The sequence below is a fragment of the Lichtheimia ornata genome, assembly GCF_029851405.1.
Source record: "Lichtheimia ornata isolate CBS 291.66 chromosome Unknown scaffold00019, whole genome shotgun sequence".
Lineage (NCBI taxonomy): Eukaryota > Fungi > Mucoromycota > Mucoromycetes > Mucorales > Lichtheimiaceae > Lichtheimia > Lichtheimia ornata.
The window spans coordinates 140019-154695 of record NW_026695339.1 but is presented as its reverse complement, the minus strand read 5'-3'; the positions used below and the strand labels follow the sequence as shown (position 1 = coordinate 154695).

General features: G+C 43.7%; 5 protein-coding genes across 5 annotated transcripts; 2 read left to right on the top strand and 3 right to left on the bottom strand.

Moving 5' to 3' along the window:
* Positions 1-3792: 3792 nt before the first annotated feature.
* On the top strand, positions 3793-5253 carry O0I10_004964 (uncharacterized protein; the record flags this gene model as incomplete). The annotated part of the gene is made up of 3 exons (XM_058485013.1): positions 3793-4132; positions 4210-4322; positions 4390-5253. The coding sequence occupies 3 exons, from the start codon at positions 3793-3795 to the stop codon at positions 5251-5253; spliced, it is 1317 nt and encodes a 438-aa protein (XP_058344163.1).
* A 406-nt stretch (positions 5254-5659) lies between these two features.
* On the bottom strand, positions 5660-6044 carry O0I10_004963 (uncharacterized protein; the record flags this gene model as incomplete). Its single annotated transcript, XM_058485012.1, has 2 exons — positions 5660-5800; positions 5865-6044. The coding sequence occupies 2 exons, from the start codon at positions 6042-6044 to the stop codon at positions 5660-5662; spliced, it is 321 nt and encodes a 106-aa protein (XP_058344162.1).
* A 157-nt stretch (positions 6045-6201) lies between these two features.
* On the bottom strand, positions 6202-7559 carry O0I10_004962 (uncharacterized protein; the record flags this gene model as incomplete). Its single annotated transcript, XM_058485011.1, has 2 exons — positions 6202-7037; positions 7094-7559. The coding sequence occupies 2 exons, from the start codon at positions 7557-7559 to the stop codon at positions 6202-6204; spliced, it is 1302 nt and encodes a 433-aa protein (XP_058344161.1).
* A 723-nt stretch (positions 7560-8282) lies between these two features.
* Positions 8283-10407, bottom strand: O0I10_004961 (elongator complex protein 3; the record flags this gene model as incomplete). Its single annotated transcript, XM_058485010.1, has 9 exons — positions 8283-8311; positions 8367-8543; positions 8608-9272; positions 9330-9491; positions 9556-9843; positions 9898-9968; positions 10025-10249; positions 10319-10329; positions 10386-10407. 9 exons carry the CDS (start codon positions 10405-10407, stop codon positions 8283-8285), a joined length of 1650 nt encoding a protein of 549 aa, XP_058344160.1.
* A 1185-nt stretch (positions 10408-11592) lies between these two features.
* Positions 11593-13605, top strand: O0I10_004960 (uncharacterized protein; the record flags this gene model as incomplete). The annotated part of the gene is made up of 5 exons (XM_058485009.1): positions 11593-11852; positions 11915-12110; positions 12179-12274; positions 12368-12407; positions 12506-13605. 5 exons carry the CDS (start codon positions 11593-11595, stop codon positions 13603-13605), a joined length of 1692 nt encoding a protein of 563 aa, XP_058344159.1.
* Positions 13606-14677: the final 1072 nt, after the last annotated feature.

The window sequence follows — 14677 nt, the reverse complement described above, 5'->3', positions numbered from 1 at the left end:
ATCAGTGGGCACCATTGTGTCATTGCATCCTTGGTTGTTGCCATCATAGCCTTCCTCATCCATGCTTGCAAACTAGTTACTGTGCGTGCCTTGAGACCAACATTCCAGTATCATCCATAGCGGCAAACCACCTCTCGTTAAAGGTATAAGCTCTCTTATCCATGCCATCCAATCCACTCCATCACCATCCTCAGCCGTATACACATGACATGATGCATCGTTCTTGCTGACGACATACCAAGTAACCAAGGCGACATTTCCGGATCACCTATCACAGTGCTCGATTGCATCCATCCATCCATAACCATTGCAAATTCAATACGTTGGTTGAAAAGAACCATGTGGTCGCTGCTGATATGCTTCCTTTGTCATCATCCGGTTGTTGGTCTAGCTCTTTCTGGTCATTCTCTATCGCAGCTCAATCAAGTGAAGAATGCTTGTATTGTGAAGTGTAGTTGATGTGATGTGGCATCATCCATAGAAACTCGTTTGTATTGAAGCAAGTTGCTACACGTAAATAAAGCTGCTTGTATACAATTGGCTATCTGCTGTCCACGCAAAAGGGCTATAAGGCAGGATGCTCCAAGTAACTTGAGAGAATGGTGACCTTGCTCATAGCAACTGCTGTTACGTTTGGTCGTGTAGAGTACTGGAGCACGTGTTGTAATAGAGTGACAAGGTTGTGAACGCTGTTTGAGACAATGGAGTCAAGTCCTTGCTAATAGCAACTGCTGGAATGAATGCTGTTACGATTGATCGTGGCAGATGAGTGTGCAAGAGCGTGTGTTGTGTCAATAGACTCGGCTGTTGCAATAGAGTGACATGAAGACAGTGTACACGCCATGGACGTGTCATTCTGTCAAAGACAATCGGATCAAGAGAGTTGTAGGATTGACATGATGGGTTGAAGCAGGACAATCGTTCGCAGGTGGTAGTTGTATACTTGAATGGGGCAACAATTGGGAATAGGAGGAAGAGGGAAGAGCTGAGAGTGGAAGAAGTGGAAATTAAAGAGGGCTGACTCCTCTTGTATAAATGCATGAACAGCTGAAAGGTGCTTGAAAAGAGGGATGACGCTCTGCAAATGGTGTTCCCTCATTCGTGGTAACGGGGAGGCATGTATTTATGACACCTACAAAGGAGCCCCAAATACCTATCAGACTAGGCATCCTTTTAATATACAAACGGTGCTATACACTTACCACAAAGGATCCATCATGCAGCACAGCCAAATGTCATTAGGCAGCAATGAGCACACCAAGTGATGGTAAAGCAATCAAGTGAGCTACATAGATGAATGCATGAGTACCCTCATTTTGGGCATCACATAAGGGCCATCCTTGAGACTTACCAAAGGTCATTGATGATGGTATGAATACAAATATATAGAAAGAAAGGGCGTGTGATAGTATTGGTGACAACAGCCTTTTCTATATGTGAGTGGGCGTGAGAATTGTCGTCATGATGGATCGATTTGGTAAAGTGGTCAAGCATCTTGGAGTACCGAGTCGAAGTGATAAATCCACCAACGGCTTTAAAGGTGACATAGGTATGTCCAATGCACTTGAAGAGAACATGGTACAACAACCACAACCGAAGCGAATGGATCATGATGGTATTCAGGGACAACAACAGCAGCAACAATATGAGAGTAATCATCATCATCACTTTCAACAACATGGTGGACGAGGTGGTGCCAACAACAACCATACGGTGAAACGTATAAATGCCCAACACACGCACATACATTATCATACGCAAAGACACACACATTGTCACATCTCCACATCCTTCACTGTTTCCCCCTCTGCATGTTTCCTCCTACCGAGTAAAGAAGTACATTACGTCCCAAGTATACTTGATGGATGAATCCTTTGTTACAATAAGATGGATTGATGGGGAATACCTTTCTAACAAAATGGTGTATATGAGAGCTAGCGCTAGGTAGCAGTTGCTATAGACGTCTTTGGGTACTTGGGAAGGTTGCCATGGATGCGTGTGATCGTTGCTATGATACGTACCTTGTCAATTATCTTCAATATCGCGCTCACGGAAAAAGATGGTGTGCAGCAACCGGCAATGTGTATTTAGCGTGTTGATCCAAGATGCTTTTTTTCCGAAAAGGAAATGTGATTTAGAGACATTGGGTCATCTGATCCATTTGCAACCGAAATAGTGATGGCTATGTACCAAGACAATGGGCATGAGGCTAAGTTTTTTCTTGGGGATGATGGTTCCCTAGCGTATCCATGACAATGATATCGGCTGTGTGTGAGTGTGTGTTACTTGATATAAGGTTCCAGGATACCGGATCACTGCATAGGCACAAAAAGTGCGCACGTTTCTCTTTGTGTGTACCTGGCGTGAGAATAGCATTGGAAGTATGATAACACGGGGGGAGCAGTATAACCGTGAGCATATTGCATCTCGCTCTGCTCCGAACCACAATTGGCTTACGAAACTCAAGAAGCTGGAGAATTACGCGTGCGTAGTTCGGTGCATGGGAAAAAAACGAAAACATGATTGAGACACCTCTACAGGGTCCCGCACACAAAAAGTTTTCTACACTCTAGTATCACGTCAGCATCCTGGTACAACAGCATCAAGATGATGGTGACGATGACGCTATAAGACATGATACACATACATACCCATGGAGTAGTACGCTTGGCATCGTCATCATCTCACCCTTTTATGGTGAATTGCCCCTGCCAATCTCCATGTTTCAGCATTCTAAGAGGTGCAAAGAGGAGGAGGAAGATGATGATCTTGGTTTCGGTTTTGCTGCTGCTGCTACAAGTTGAAACTTTCACCATGGTGATCCACTGCTATTGATTGGTTGGCTTGATGAGCATTTGCCCTGTTGCTTCCAACGTTTCCCATAGATAGGCTCAATTAGGAAAGGAAGAAAAAAGAAACGAATCACACGCAGGATACGATAAGATAAAAAGTTGCACAAGATCTCGCCACTGTTTTTCTCTTTATATGTAGATAACTTTTTATGACAGATGACAGGTCAACATAGACATAGACATATATATTTGTATTCCTTTACCCCGCACAAAAACCCAACAATGACATCTATAAGAGGAAGGCAACATGAAAACCTACATGATGGTCAAGAGAATGGAAGGACAAGATAAGTGGGGGAAATAGAAGCGGAGCTTGGTTCAGGATATACGATATTGGCAATCGGGAATGGGTGCGTTTCATCGTAAAACAATCTCCAGTCTCTTATCAAGTTTTGTGTCACACGCGAGATGAGGCTGCGTTGTATGGTGTATTATGTGGCATCAGTTAAAAACCCATCCGATCCGGTAAAATGCCCAAGTTGGGTAAATGTGAGATAACTGCCGTGCGAAAAATCGTGAGAACGATCATGCCCAATACGGTTAATAGTGATACCACGTTGTTGATGTCGATGCAATGATGGTTTTGCAAAATACGCTTCTCTATCATCTTCTTGGTATATGCCGTTACCAGTGTGTGGGATGAACCTTCTATTGATAATAGACCTGCGGCGACCGAAATCATTTTTGGTAGTGAGAGAGAGTGGTCAGGCGCGCAAGAAACAACGTTTGTTAGCGGTATTTGGTATAGGCATCGAGTAACCCCGACAATGTGTCACCCAAAAATGGTGCTTGCTTACGAGTGGTTGAATGGACCCTCTCTTCATTACGAAGAATCTCAAGATATAAAAGAAACCAGATTTTTTGTCGCTTTCAATCAAGCTTTTTTTTTATCTTTGCTTCTCTATCACCTTCTCTTTCCATCCACCACCACCACCGCCCCATGATGCAAGATATCAAGGACGAAAAAGCTGAGCACGTTACCCAATCCGTGGAGGAATACGTCTTTAAGGAGGATGATAATGCATCCCAACACCAAAACGAATTTGGTCATGGCAACGGTAGCTGGTCTACTGCCTATTTCAATGTCGTTTGTGTTGTCGCTGGTACCGGTACTCTTGGTTTACCAAAAGCATTTGCCACTGGTGGTTGGCTTGGTATCCTGATTTTGTTCCTTGCATGGGCCATGTCCGTTTACAGTGGTATCGTTCTTATCGAATGCTTGTACCACAAGCCTGGTGAACGTTTACATGACTTTAAGCAAATCGGAAAAGCTGCCTATGGTACGTATACATCTTGTTATTAGCAGGTTTATCATCATCATCATCATGATCCTCTTACACAAAGAACATGTTATTAGGTTGGGTTGGCTATGGCATCACTGCTCTCCTTCATTTCCTTAATCTTTTTGGATGCCCTGCTTTATACCTTGTTCTTGCATCGGAAAACATGCATCAGATGTTGGCTGGCACTGTAAGTGCAAATCATGATGATGGCGGTGGTTTCATGTTTGCTGACATCTTTTTCTTTTTTTCCATAGACGGGTGCCTTGACGCAACCAATTTGGGTCATTATTTGGGGTTGTTTTCTTTTGATCCCCTTGATTTTGTTCCGCACGCTCAAGGAAATCACCGTCATTGCAGCTATTGGCGCCATTTGCACAATGATGGCTGTCTTTGTTGTGGTGATTCAAGGCCCTATGTATCACAATGCCCATCCTGAGATTGAGGTGACGCACGATGGCGTGATCTGGACCGGTTTTCCATCCGCTCTTTCAACAATTGCTTTCTCCTTTGGCGGTAACAACACCTATCCTCACGCTGAACATGCTCTTAAAAAGCCCAAGCAATGGAGATGGGCTGTCACTGCTGGTCTTACTACTTGTACCGCTCTCTACATCTTGACAGCTGTTCCTGGTTACTGGAGCTTTGGCAGTGCTGTAAAGTCTCCTGTGTACGATTCGCTTCCTGAAGGTGCTGGCAAGTTGTTGTCAATGATCGTCATGACCATTCACGTGATTTTCGCCATCCCCATTTACGCATGTTCCTTTGCCTTGGAGTTTGAACGCTTTTGCCGTATTGATGAAACACGTATCGGCAAGATCTTTGCATTCTTGGGTCGTGCTGCTGTACGTTCCGTCACTATCGTCATTCTCTGTATCCTCGCTATTTTCATCCCTTACTTTGATGCTTTCATGAGCTTGATCGGTGCATTGTGCAACTGTGGTCTCGTCTTCCTTATCCCTGTGCTTTGCCATTTGCGTCTCTTTGGTATCCGCAAGCGTCCCATCTATGAGCTTGCCTTTGTGGCACTCACTCTTCTTCTTGGTGTTGTCGGTTGTGTCTTTGGTTCTATTGATGCCGTCAAGGACCTCATCTCGAAATTCAATGAAGACCACCAGTAAAAAACTCACCACCCATTCCTCCATCCTATTCACTCCCTCTCAAGCTTTTGCTGTATACAATCCTTTAAAAATCGACTATCTGTAAATAGTATACTACTCCTACTTTTCTATATATAAAATGCCTAGATCACATCCTTGTACGTTCACATGTCTGCATCATCCATTTACTAGTATAATGCAACCATCACTGGCAATGCAATGATATCAATTCATGTGGGTTGCAAGTGCTCGAAAACTGATTTTCACACGCAAAACGTTGTCAATCAAATATCACAAGATTACTGATTCAATCAAAAGATGTACAAGAGAAGTGCTAGCAATGGTACTATGCTAATGGATTATGTTATAAGCAAATGACAACGGTAGGTTGTGTGAGGAGAGGAAGAGGAAGAGATAGGCCATGATGCTACAAGTCATCTTTCGACCTGTACATGTTGATGTTGACAACACCATTTGATCGTGAGGAAATACGCCAATGGCCATAGTTGCGATGGATCACAGGAGATGGATTTTGGGCAGCTTCATCCAAGATGCATTGCTTTGCGGCCTATCATGTATGCATGTATGGGGTGAGGAGCAATGGTGATGGGCGTCATCAAAGCCTATCTTACCTGCCACATGGAAAGGTATGTAGTCGCTTTATCAATATAGGCCTTATTGACAGCTCTGTTCCTTACTTCGACTAGTTGGTCAACGAGGATTTGGATGATCTTTTTATCAGAAAGCTGGCTATCACGCTTCTTGACCGCTTCCCATGCAGCTTCAAGCGACCATTGTTTGGGGTCGGTCATAATGAAGTAATTTTCTCGAGCCATGGAATGTAATAATGTTTGCATCAAAATGGAAAAAGGAAAAGAGAGACAAAGGATCAGGATCATCACAAAGTGCTTTTATAATGTGACTACTACTACTACACATCCATGCATGATTGTCTATGTATGTTGTATACTAATCCACAGGGCATGAAAATCCACCTCTTGCAGGTAATGCAACAATGCTAGGCTTGTATCCGGTCCATTCAAGAGCGGGAATATGCAAAGTGACCCAAAACTGAATTTGCATCGATTGTCTTTCAAAGCACGCATCATGCAAGTCCATAAAGGTGACGTCCGATTTATCACGTGCCTGGTAATCGATATGAATAGGGAGTGTTTGCGTTGTGATAGATCGAGGTGCCAGCACCCAAATGTTATCCTTTTGTTCTTGTTCTTGTTGTTGACGACCAATCACCATGCCTGTAAGTGCATCCTTGACAACAGTCTCCGTGGTCCATTGAATGGGAATGTAATTGACGCGATTGTCGACACTGGCATGCACGAGCCAACTGGTTTCAAAAGCAACATTGCCCCCACGACCCTGGTTGGGGACTTCAGCCACTTGCGGTGCGGATAGGAGACTTGCGCCATCAATGCGAATCAATGGTGCTCGTGGCCATGCAATAAACACGCCCAAACCACATATAATCAGGAATAGAAATAAAAGAATCACGCATATCACTCGTTTCCTTCGTCGTCGTTTTAGACCTTTGATTTCTTGAGATGGTGGTGATGGTGATGGTAATGCTTTAAGGTTTTGATTCCCCCCTTCTTCAATGTCATGTTCCTCCTTCTCGAGTGGTGGAGTAGTATGCTTTTCTTCATAATCGCTGCAACATGAATAAATCGATGTAGGTGGTGTTGAATGATAAGGATGATGGAATGTGCGCTGTGGTGGTGATGGCAACGGTGATGCGGGGTTGCCATGGTGATAAGGATGTGTACTAGTAGTGTACTCGTGATGATGGTCTGCCAATATTAAGACTGAGTGAAACAATGCATAGCATGCTGTAATACAAACTCACCAGCAGCCATGTTCAAGGGGGTGCTTGCTTGAGTCATCAATCGGTCATCCACTGCTGATGAAGGATTACAGCAACAATCTTTTTGTACTTTTTCATCGGATGCCATTGACTTTTCAGCTGTTGGTGAACGTGGTATGGTCATAAATTGATCTGCAATCGATATACGCGACCTGCTACTTGATGCTGGTATCCGTTGTTCCTCATTATTATTCTCTGTTTTTTCATCCGTGTTCGATAACGTCATGAATCTCTCTGCAATGGAAAGACGAGTAGGAGGTGGTGAATATTGGCGAAGGATAGGTGAAGATGCTCTTCTGTAATTCGAATTGTTATTATTAGGATGATGGTGATAATGATTATAGCTTGGTTGATGTCCATGATACGACTGAAAGCTGGCACGGGTACGATGATTACGATGTGTATCAGACGTCATGCGTCGAGGTTGTGTGGGTATTGTCGTGTTCATGTTGAATGATAGAAAAGAAGAAAGAAGTGTACATAAATGAATGGAAAGTTCACATACAATTGTTTACTTGCCCCTACTCGAAACCTCGCATATTGCTGCTGCTGCTCCTCTTTCGGACATCTTTATACGTACATCCGCCACGTAAGTGTTATACATGGTAGCCTGCATGGCTTTCCACGGAGGCACTTCAGGAGATGCATGCACTCATAGTGGTCAATCTTTGGGTTACACATACAACGAATGGTAGAGATAAAACGGGTCATTTGAAAATAGCTAATAGAAAAAGAAAATACAAACTTGGTTGGGGATCGTCATGCAAATGGAGTATATACACAAATGATAACATGTCAAATCATGCTTGTTTTATATCCATCGTCGATCTTGGTGTGGAACAGTGGCTGTGAGTAAGGAGGATGGATAAAGATAATCCTCGGAAATCCATTGCTTATTTTTACATCGACATCTGCAACATGGGGTAAGGGATGCTATTTCGTATGCGCATACATAAAGCGGTTGGCCCATGCAGATCCCACAATTGCTGTATAGCATAACATTTCATTGCTCCCTGCTTTTCTCTCCTCAACACTTGGCAGCTATCCTTTTCTCAAATCCATAACACCTTTTGAATGTTGAATGTGCACCAGGGCAAACATTGTTGATAAAATGGAGTATGTACATGAACTTTAAAGCAAAACAAGGGAAGGTCTTTTTTTGGATATGGGTTTAAACAAGCATCTTTGACATGTATGGGCCTATAACAAAGAAAATGTCAATCTACTAATACCATATATCTTCTCCAGAACTTACCATCCAGATAATAACCAAGCTTGGCGTAATAATGGCGGACACCCACACCAGAGATGACGCTCAATTTGACACTGCCATGCTCCTCTCTTGCGATACGCTCAGCTTCCTCCATCAATAGTGTACCAAAACCTTGATGCTGGAATTTGGTAGGATCACGGTCGTGCATAGGTACAACACCTAGAATAAAACCACCATTGTGAGTTTTCTATATCTCTCATCCACTATTTCCTTTCCAACTTACTTCCATAAACGTGCAACTCTCGAACCATTGAAGTTTGACCAGCGGATGTCAATTCAGGGCGGAATGTTTGTGGTGAGCACTTTCGCAAACGCAACAAGCCAACAAGGATATCTTGATGGGGATCCTCATACGACAAGAAGGTTTCCCAGCCACCGTTGGCTGTATAATCACGTCGAATCAATTCGACTTGGTCTGGTTGGATCTTGTGATGGATTTCTGTAATACCCACTTCACGCGTACGCACATCACGGCACTCGGTACCCAAATCCTTCATACGATTGAGAGCAAGTTCACGCAAGTTGCCGTGCTCGACACCCGAAGTCACCAAAGGCATAGGGATATCACGCTGCACACGATAAATACGAGTCCATGGTGGCACCAAAGCAAGGATACGAGCGACGAGATCCACCAAGGCATTGGGAGTATAGTTCTGATAACGACCTGTCCGCCACAATTCGTATAAACCAGTACCACGAATGACAAGCGTAGGGTAGATCTTCAAACCATCCGAACGGAAATCAGGGTTCTCAAAGTATTCCTTGAATTGCTCAATATCACGTTCCATGCCAACATTGGGAAGATCAGGCATCATGTGAGATACCACCTTGAAACCGGCATCCTTGGCAAGCTGGAATGATTCGCAAACAGCCTTCACCGTATGACCACTATACATCCCATCCTTATGAGCATATATACATATGGAGGTGTATGTCCCAACTTACCGATTCGTGTCTCTTGCCACATCCTCATACACACTTTGGACACCAATTTCAAGACGTGTACAACCATATCGCAACATTTGACTCAAATGGGGCTTCAAGCAGTAATCAGGACGTGTCTCAATGGTGATACCAATACACTTGGTCTGGCTTTGTTGGGAATATCTATATAGAAGAGTGCGTGTCAGTGTACATAGATCATCCTTCCTTTCATTGACCTTGATCCTACCTGACAGCTTCATCGACATCATTGCTTGAATGACCGGACAAGGAATCGTGCAAGTTGGCGATAAACCAGTTGCGATAATCTTCAGCCATGGACATGAAGGTACCACCCATAATGATGTATTCGACCTTATCCACCGAGTGACCCAAGCTACGCAATTGCTCCACACGACCACGGGATTGCTCGTAAGGATCGTATCTAGCACGAATGGCACGCATGGATGTTGGCTCATAACCAGTATAAGACTGTGTCGAGTATTCGAAATCGGAATCAGGGCCACCAGGACAATAACTACAATGATTGTTTAAGAACAAAGAACCCAATAACAAAGGAGGAAATACCTACACGCAGATATTGCCTGTCATGGCAATGTGAGGGCAACGATGAGGCTTGCACATGACAGCCACAACAGCAATCTATACAAAAAGAAACCATTAGATAAAGATAGACCTCTATCAGGCAATCTACTTACACCAGAGGCAGTACGGATGGGCTTTGCTTTGAGTTTGGGCAATAAAGCTGTACGGTGTTGATCAGGAATAGCCGAAATGATATCCACCAACTTGGGCAAACAAGTGAGCTTGTTCTTGCGCGCGATCCGATGCTTCAACCCATTCAAATTCACATCCTTCTTGTTCTCCACAGCATAAACAAGTTCATTGACGATCTCGGCACACGTCTTGACTAGCAATTCGGCCTATTGAAAACGTTGATCGTATATGAGATCGGCTGAATCTTTTCGAAAAAGCTGCGTTGCTCGCTTTACCTGGGTAGGGCCTATAGAGCGCATTGATTAGCATTGAGTCCATTGAGTGTAGCTTGGTCATGTTTACCTTTCTTATTCTTCATACTCATGGTCGGTTGTGTAGGTCTTCAAGTCGCCTGTGGGGCAAGGAGAACAAGTGAAGAAGAAAAAAAAGAGACGTTGTCAAGTGAAAAAAGAAAGAGAGAGTGGACCTCCAAAATTACTGGGTGAAAAGGTGACACCAGCACTACTGCGATTCGTCTCTGGTCACAATGTGTGATCCACTCTCTGAAACATAGCACATTTCGCTTAAATTCATCCATAGTAAATCAGGCACATGCCAAACCACAATTAAAGGCATCTTGTTTCGAACTACATCTTTTACCTCAAATCCTTCAAAGGATTCATTTGTTGTTACTATTGCAAGGATGATGCATAATTGGGACAAAACATTGGCTTGTAGTAGGATACTACAGTTGTCAATGCAATGCTTTTTATATAGAGCGTAATGCTGTTAGGTTCCAAAAGCACTTTGAAGCAGATTATGGTGGCCGTAGGTATGCATGTTGTCATGGCTTCTTGTATTTGGTTGGTGTCAACTTGTAGTATGAAGATGACTGCTGCTATAAAGGGTCACCACTAAATTTGTCTAATAGGACGACCGGCCAACGTTCTTAAGCGAGATCCATTACTTGGCAAAGGCTGATAGCGTACATATGGCCATATAGGCATTGGGGATGGCTGTAATCAAAGAGAAAAGTTGTCATTGGAATAGCTGCATAATCCAAAAGGGTAAAGCTAATCAACAAAGGCCGAAGGACTCCATGATATGCAAGTGCGTGAATATTGCTGCGATTCCATGGAAAACGGGGGATCATAAGATCATATGGCCTAGCTGTATAGCCGATTGTCAAACATGGCCAGGTGAAAACATCCATAAGCAATGATGATGATGATGATGGTGTAAACGCACATGCAGCAGCATAAACAAGCACCCTTTCCCTATTTTAGGCCACGCTGCTGCTACTACTACTACTATTACTATTACCATAGAGTTGCCTCCTGTGATGCTTTGGGTGATGCTGTGTATATCATCGAATTACGCTCCCTTTTTTTTTGCTTTTTGCCTACTCCTGCTTGTTTTTCTTTTCTCTCCTCCCTTCCCTTTTACCACCACCACCACGCTTTACGCTTTATTCAACACTCTTTCACAACACAACACACTCACTCACACGTCAACGTCCTCTCCGACAACCACCACCACCCAACTTTCAAGCCGATTACTTTTGTATTGAATGACTCAATCTCCGAAGCTACGTTCTTTCTTTCGGTTCAATCGACACCAACACCAACAGACGCCAACTAACAAGTCTACGGCTTCTGCTGTTTCTCCATCGACCATGAACGGCCTCGGATCTCCGACCCAAGACCATGTGGAAGAGAACCAAGACAACGTCCAAGGATGGCTCATGAATGTCCCAGGCTATCGTCAACAACCACATGCCACCACTCTCAACAACAATTCCTCAATTCTTGTCGATGCCGACAACAACAGGTTTGAGATCGTTTATTCTATACAAGTGTCTATGTATGTGTATCTAACGTGGATACTTGTAGTATACCAGTTGAACGGCAACCCTTAAAACCTGGTCGGCCCGCATCGATTGCCTCCGTTAGCTCCACTGACAGCATCAACTTGGATGAATTGATCAAGAACAATTATACTGAAAAAGTGGATGATGAAACCGATTTGCCCAACCTAGCTGGATTGGATCTGGATGATTCTACTGATGATTTTTGGAAAATGGATGATGTAAGTTATGCGACAACTACGACGCGTTATCGGCTGGGTACCTGAACGTGTTTCACTCTTTGTTACAGACCCTCGCAAACTTTGTCCCGAAAAAGCAAGCGGAGCAAAAGACAAGCACTTCAAATGACTTGTTGAGTGGCTCTTTTGATGAATTGGCTGGCATGGTATGTTATAATGATAAATGTGGAAGCGGAAGGGTGAAAGAAGAGAGAGAGTAAAAAGAGATATGAGCATTGATTGACAACATCACATCATAGAGCACGAATGATGACGAGCTCATGAATTGGTCACCAGAAGGTAAGCTTTTGATGTGTGGTGGTGTGTGTGTGAGTGTGTTTGGCGTGTTGTTTAGGATACTAAAAGGAAAAAAAACAAATATGCATTCTTTCTTATAGATGACCACTTGGAGACACTTTCCAATGCATCCTATACATCCTCAAAAACGGTGCAAGGTCGTTTACGTACACCATCAGCCTTATCATCTTCACAATATTCAGCCTCATCACCTGAACAAAAGCTTGGACGACAACGATCCAGCAGTCTTAGTAGCGAAAACAGCCTTACATCACAATCCACAGTGACCACAGGAGGTGTCAACAACCAATACGCACGTTATGGAATGACACCAGTACTTCATCCATCAGAATCCACCACTTCCAACTCGTCAAGATCGCATAGTCGACTCTCTAATTATTCAGCTGGTAGCAGTCAAGCATCATCCAATACGTCTGCTTTACCACGACCACGCGCGAGCTCCCGTAATGGTGGATCAACAACACCTTCTTACAACACTGGACGTCGTATGTCTGATAAGTCATCATCGGGTGAACCATTGCGATCTTCTTCAAGGATAGGCACGCGTGGCATGTTAGGAGGTGGTGGTGGTGGTAGTGGTGGTAATGGTGGTAGCAGCACATCACGCCTTGCTAAGCGTGCCACTCATGTACCACTTCCATCGAGTCGTTCTGTATCCAAGCCTCAAGTGGTTACTTCATCACGATCCACTGGTTTATCAAGCTCTCGACTTTCCCATAACAACAGCGCAACCCATGGCAATGGTCCTAGTCGACCTGGTAGTCGTATTGGAGGATTACGCTCGAGCCACATTCCTGCACCACCAACACCATCACGCAACACAACGGCATCATCTGATTCTCGAGCTTCAGGAGCAAGATCGCCCACCTTGGGTCCTGCACGTACGACTACAGGTGGTTATAGACCCCATTCGCCATTCTCTTCTTCAGGCAATAGCACGACCAATGGTTCAACTTCTCGTATTGGGATTACAAGAGCCACTCGTAGTCCTACACCCACAAATGGAGGAGGAGCAAGAACTAGTATTTTTGGCATGGATTCAAGCCGACGTAGTACAACAGGACAAAAAGAATCAGATGCATCTCGTATTGCACGACCCCCATCAGCAGCAGGTGGTAGTCGAAAAACTACAGGCTTACGTCCCCCAGGAGCATTCTCAAAGTTAGCTGGTCGACGGTGATCCCCTATTCCTCTTTTGCATATCCTTGTTGTTGCTCAAAGTATACACACAAACACACACATTCACACAAAAAGAAAGTGACATTTATATATATATACAAACACATGCGCGCACATACACACATTTATACACGACACACACACACACACATATCACATCTTCTATATCTTCATTTCAATATCACGAGGATTCCCCCCAACCCCTAAAAGAGAGCTGTTTTCAACAAACTTTATAAATCTTCTTGTTGTTGTTTTCCCTGATTGAGACCATGTGACGTTGTTGTGCATAATATCAGATGGGATGTTCATGTTTGTTTTTACCCACCATAATACATTCGAGCAATGTATCTTTAATGTTGAGTCATTGAATAGCTTATCATTACCAATGGAGTAACGATCGTACATTAAGCTTACACATTTACGCAACCACACTACGATCTTGTACTATTCATTTTTAAGGGGTGGGCTACAACTCTTTGCCATCCATATTTACAAATTACAATAAGGTGATAAGCTGCCCTGGAACAATGTTAGAACAGAGAACAAATCAGCTCCACATTAGTGTACCCTATTTGATCCTAGCTCATACATTGCGAGCTAATAGCCACATCCTCCCATTCCCAGGCTTTGTCTATTCCACGACAATGGAACGATGCTCCTGCTCCAGGCGATCATTTCCATGATTCAATCGCCTTGATCCAAGCCGATTTGACTAAGATACGCTCAAACAAAGAAACATCAGTTGAGCTAGATCGTACGTGTTGCATGTACGATTGGTGTAATCCCTCTTTGACCGTAACTCGGACAAATCAGCTCGGATCAAGATACTTGAATCATCGAAATGAATGTCTGGAGGAGGAGCATCGTTCCATTATGATGGAGTAGACAAAAGTTGGTAATGGGTGGAAGTAGCTGTTAGCTGGCAATACATGCCTGTTCCTAGATAATCCATAAAGTATTGTACATTGATCCTTTCAACCATGCAAAACAGCAGTGTTACACAAAGACGTCCCTCTGCATCTTCTGCTCTGTCAGGGTCCAGCTGCTTGACAATGAACAAAGACCACTTTCCA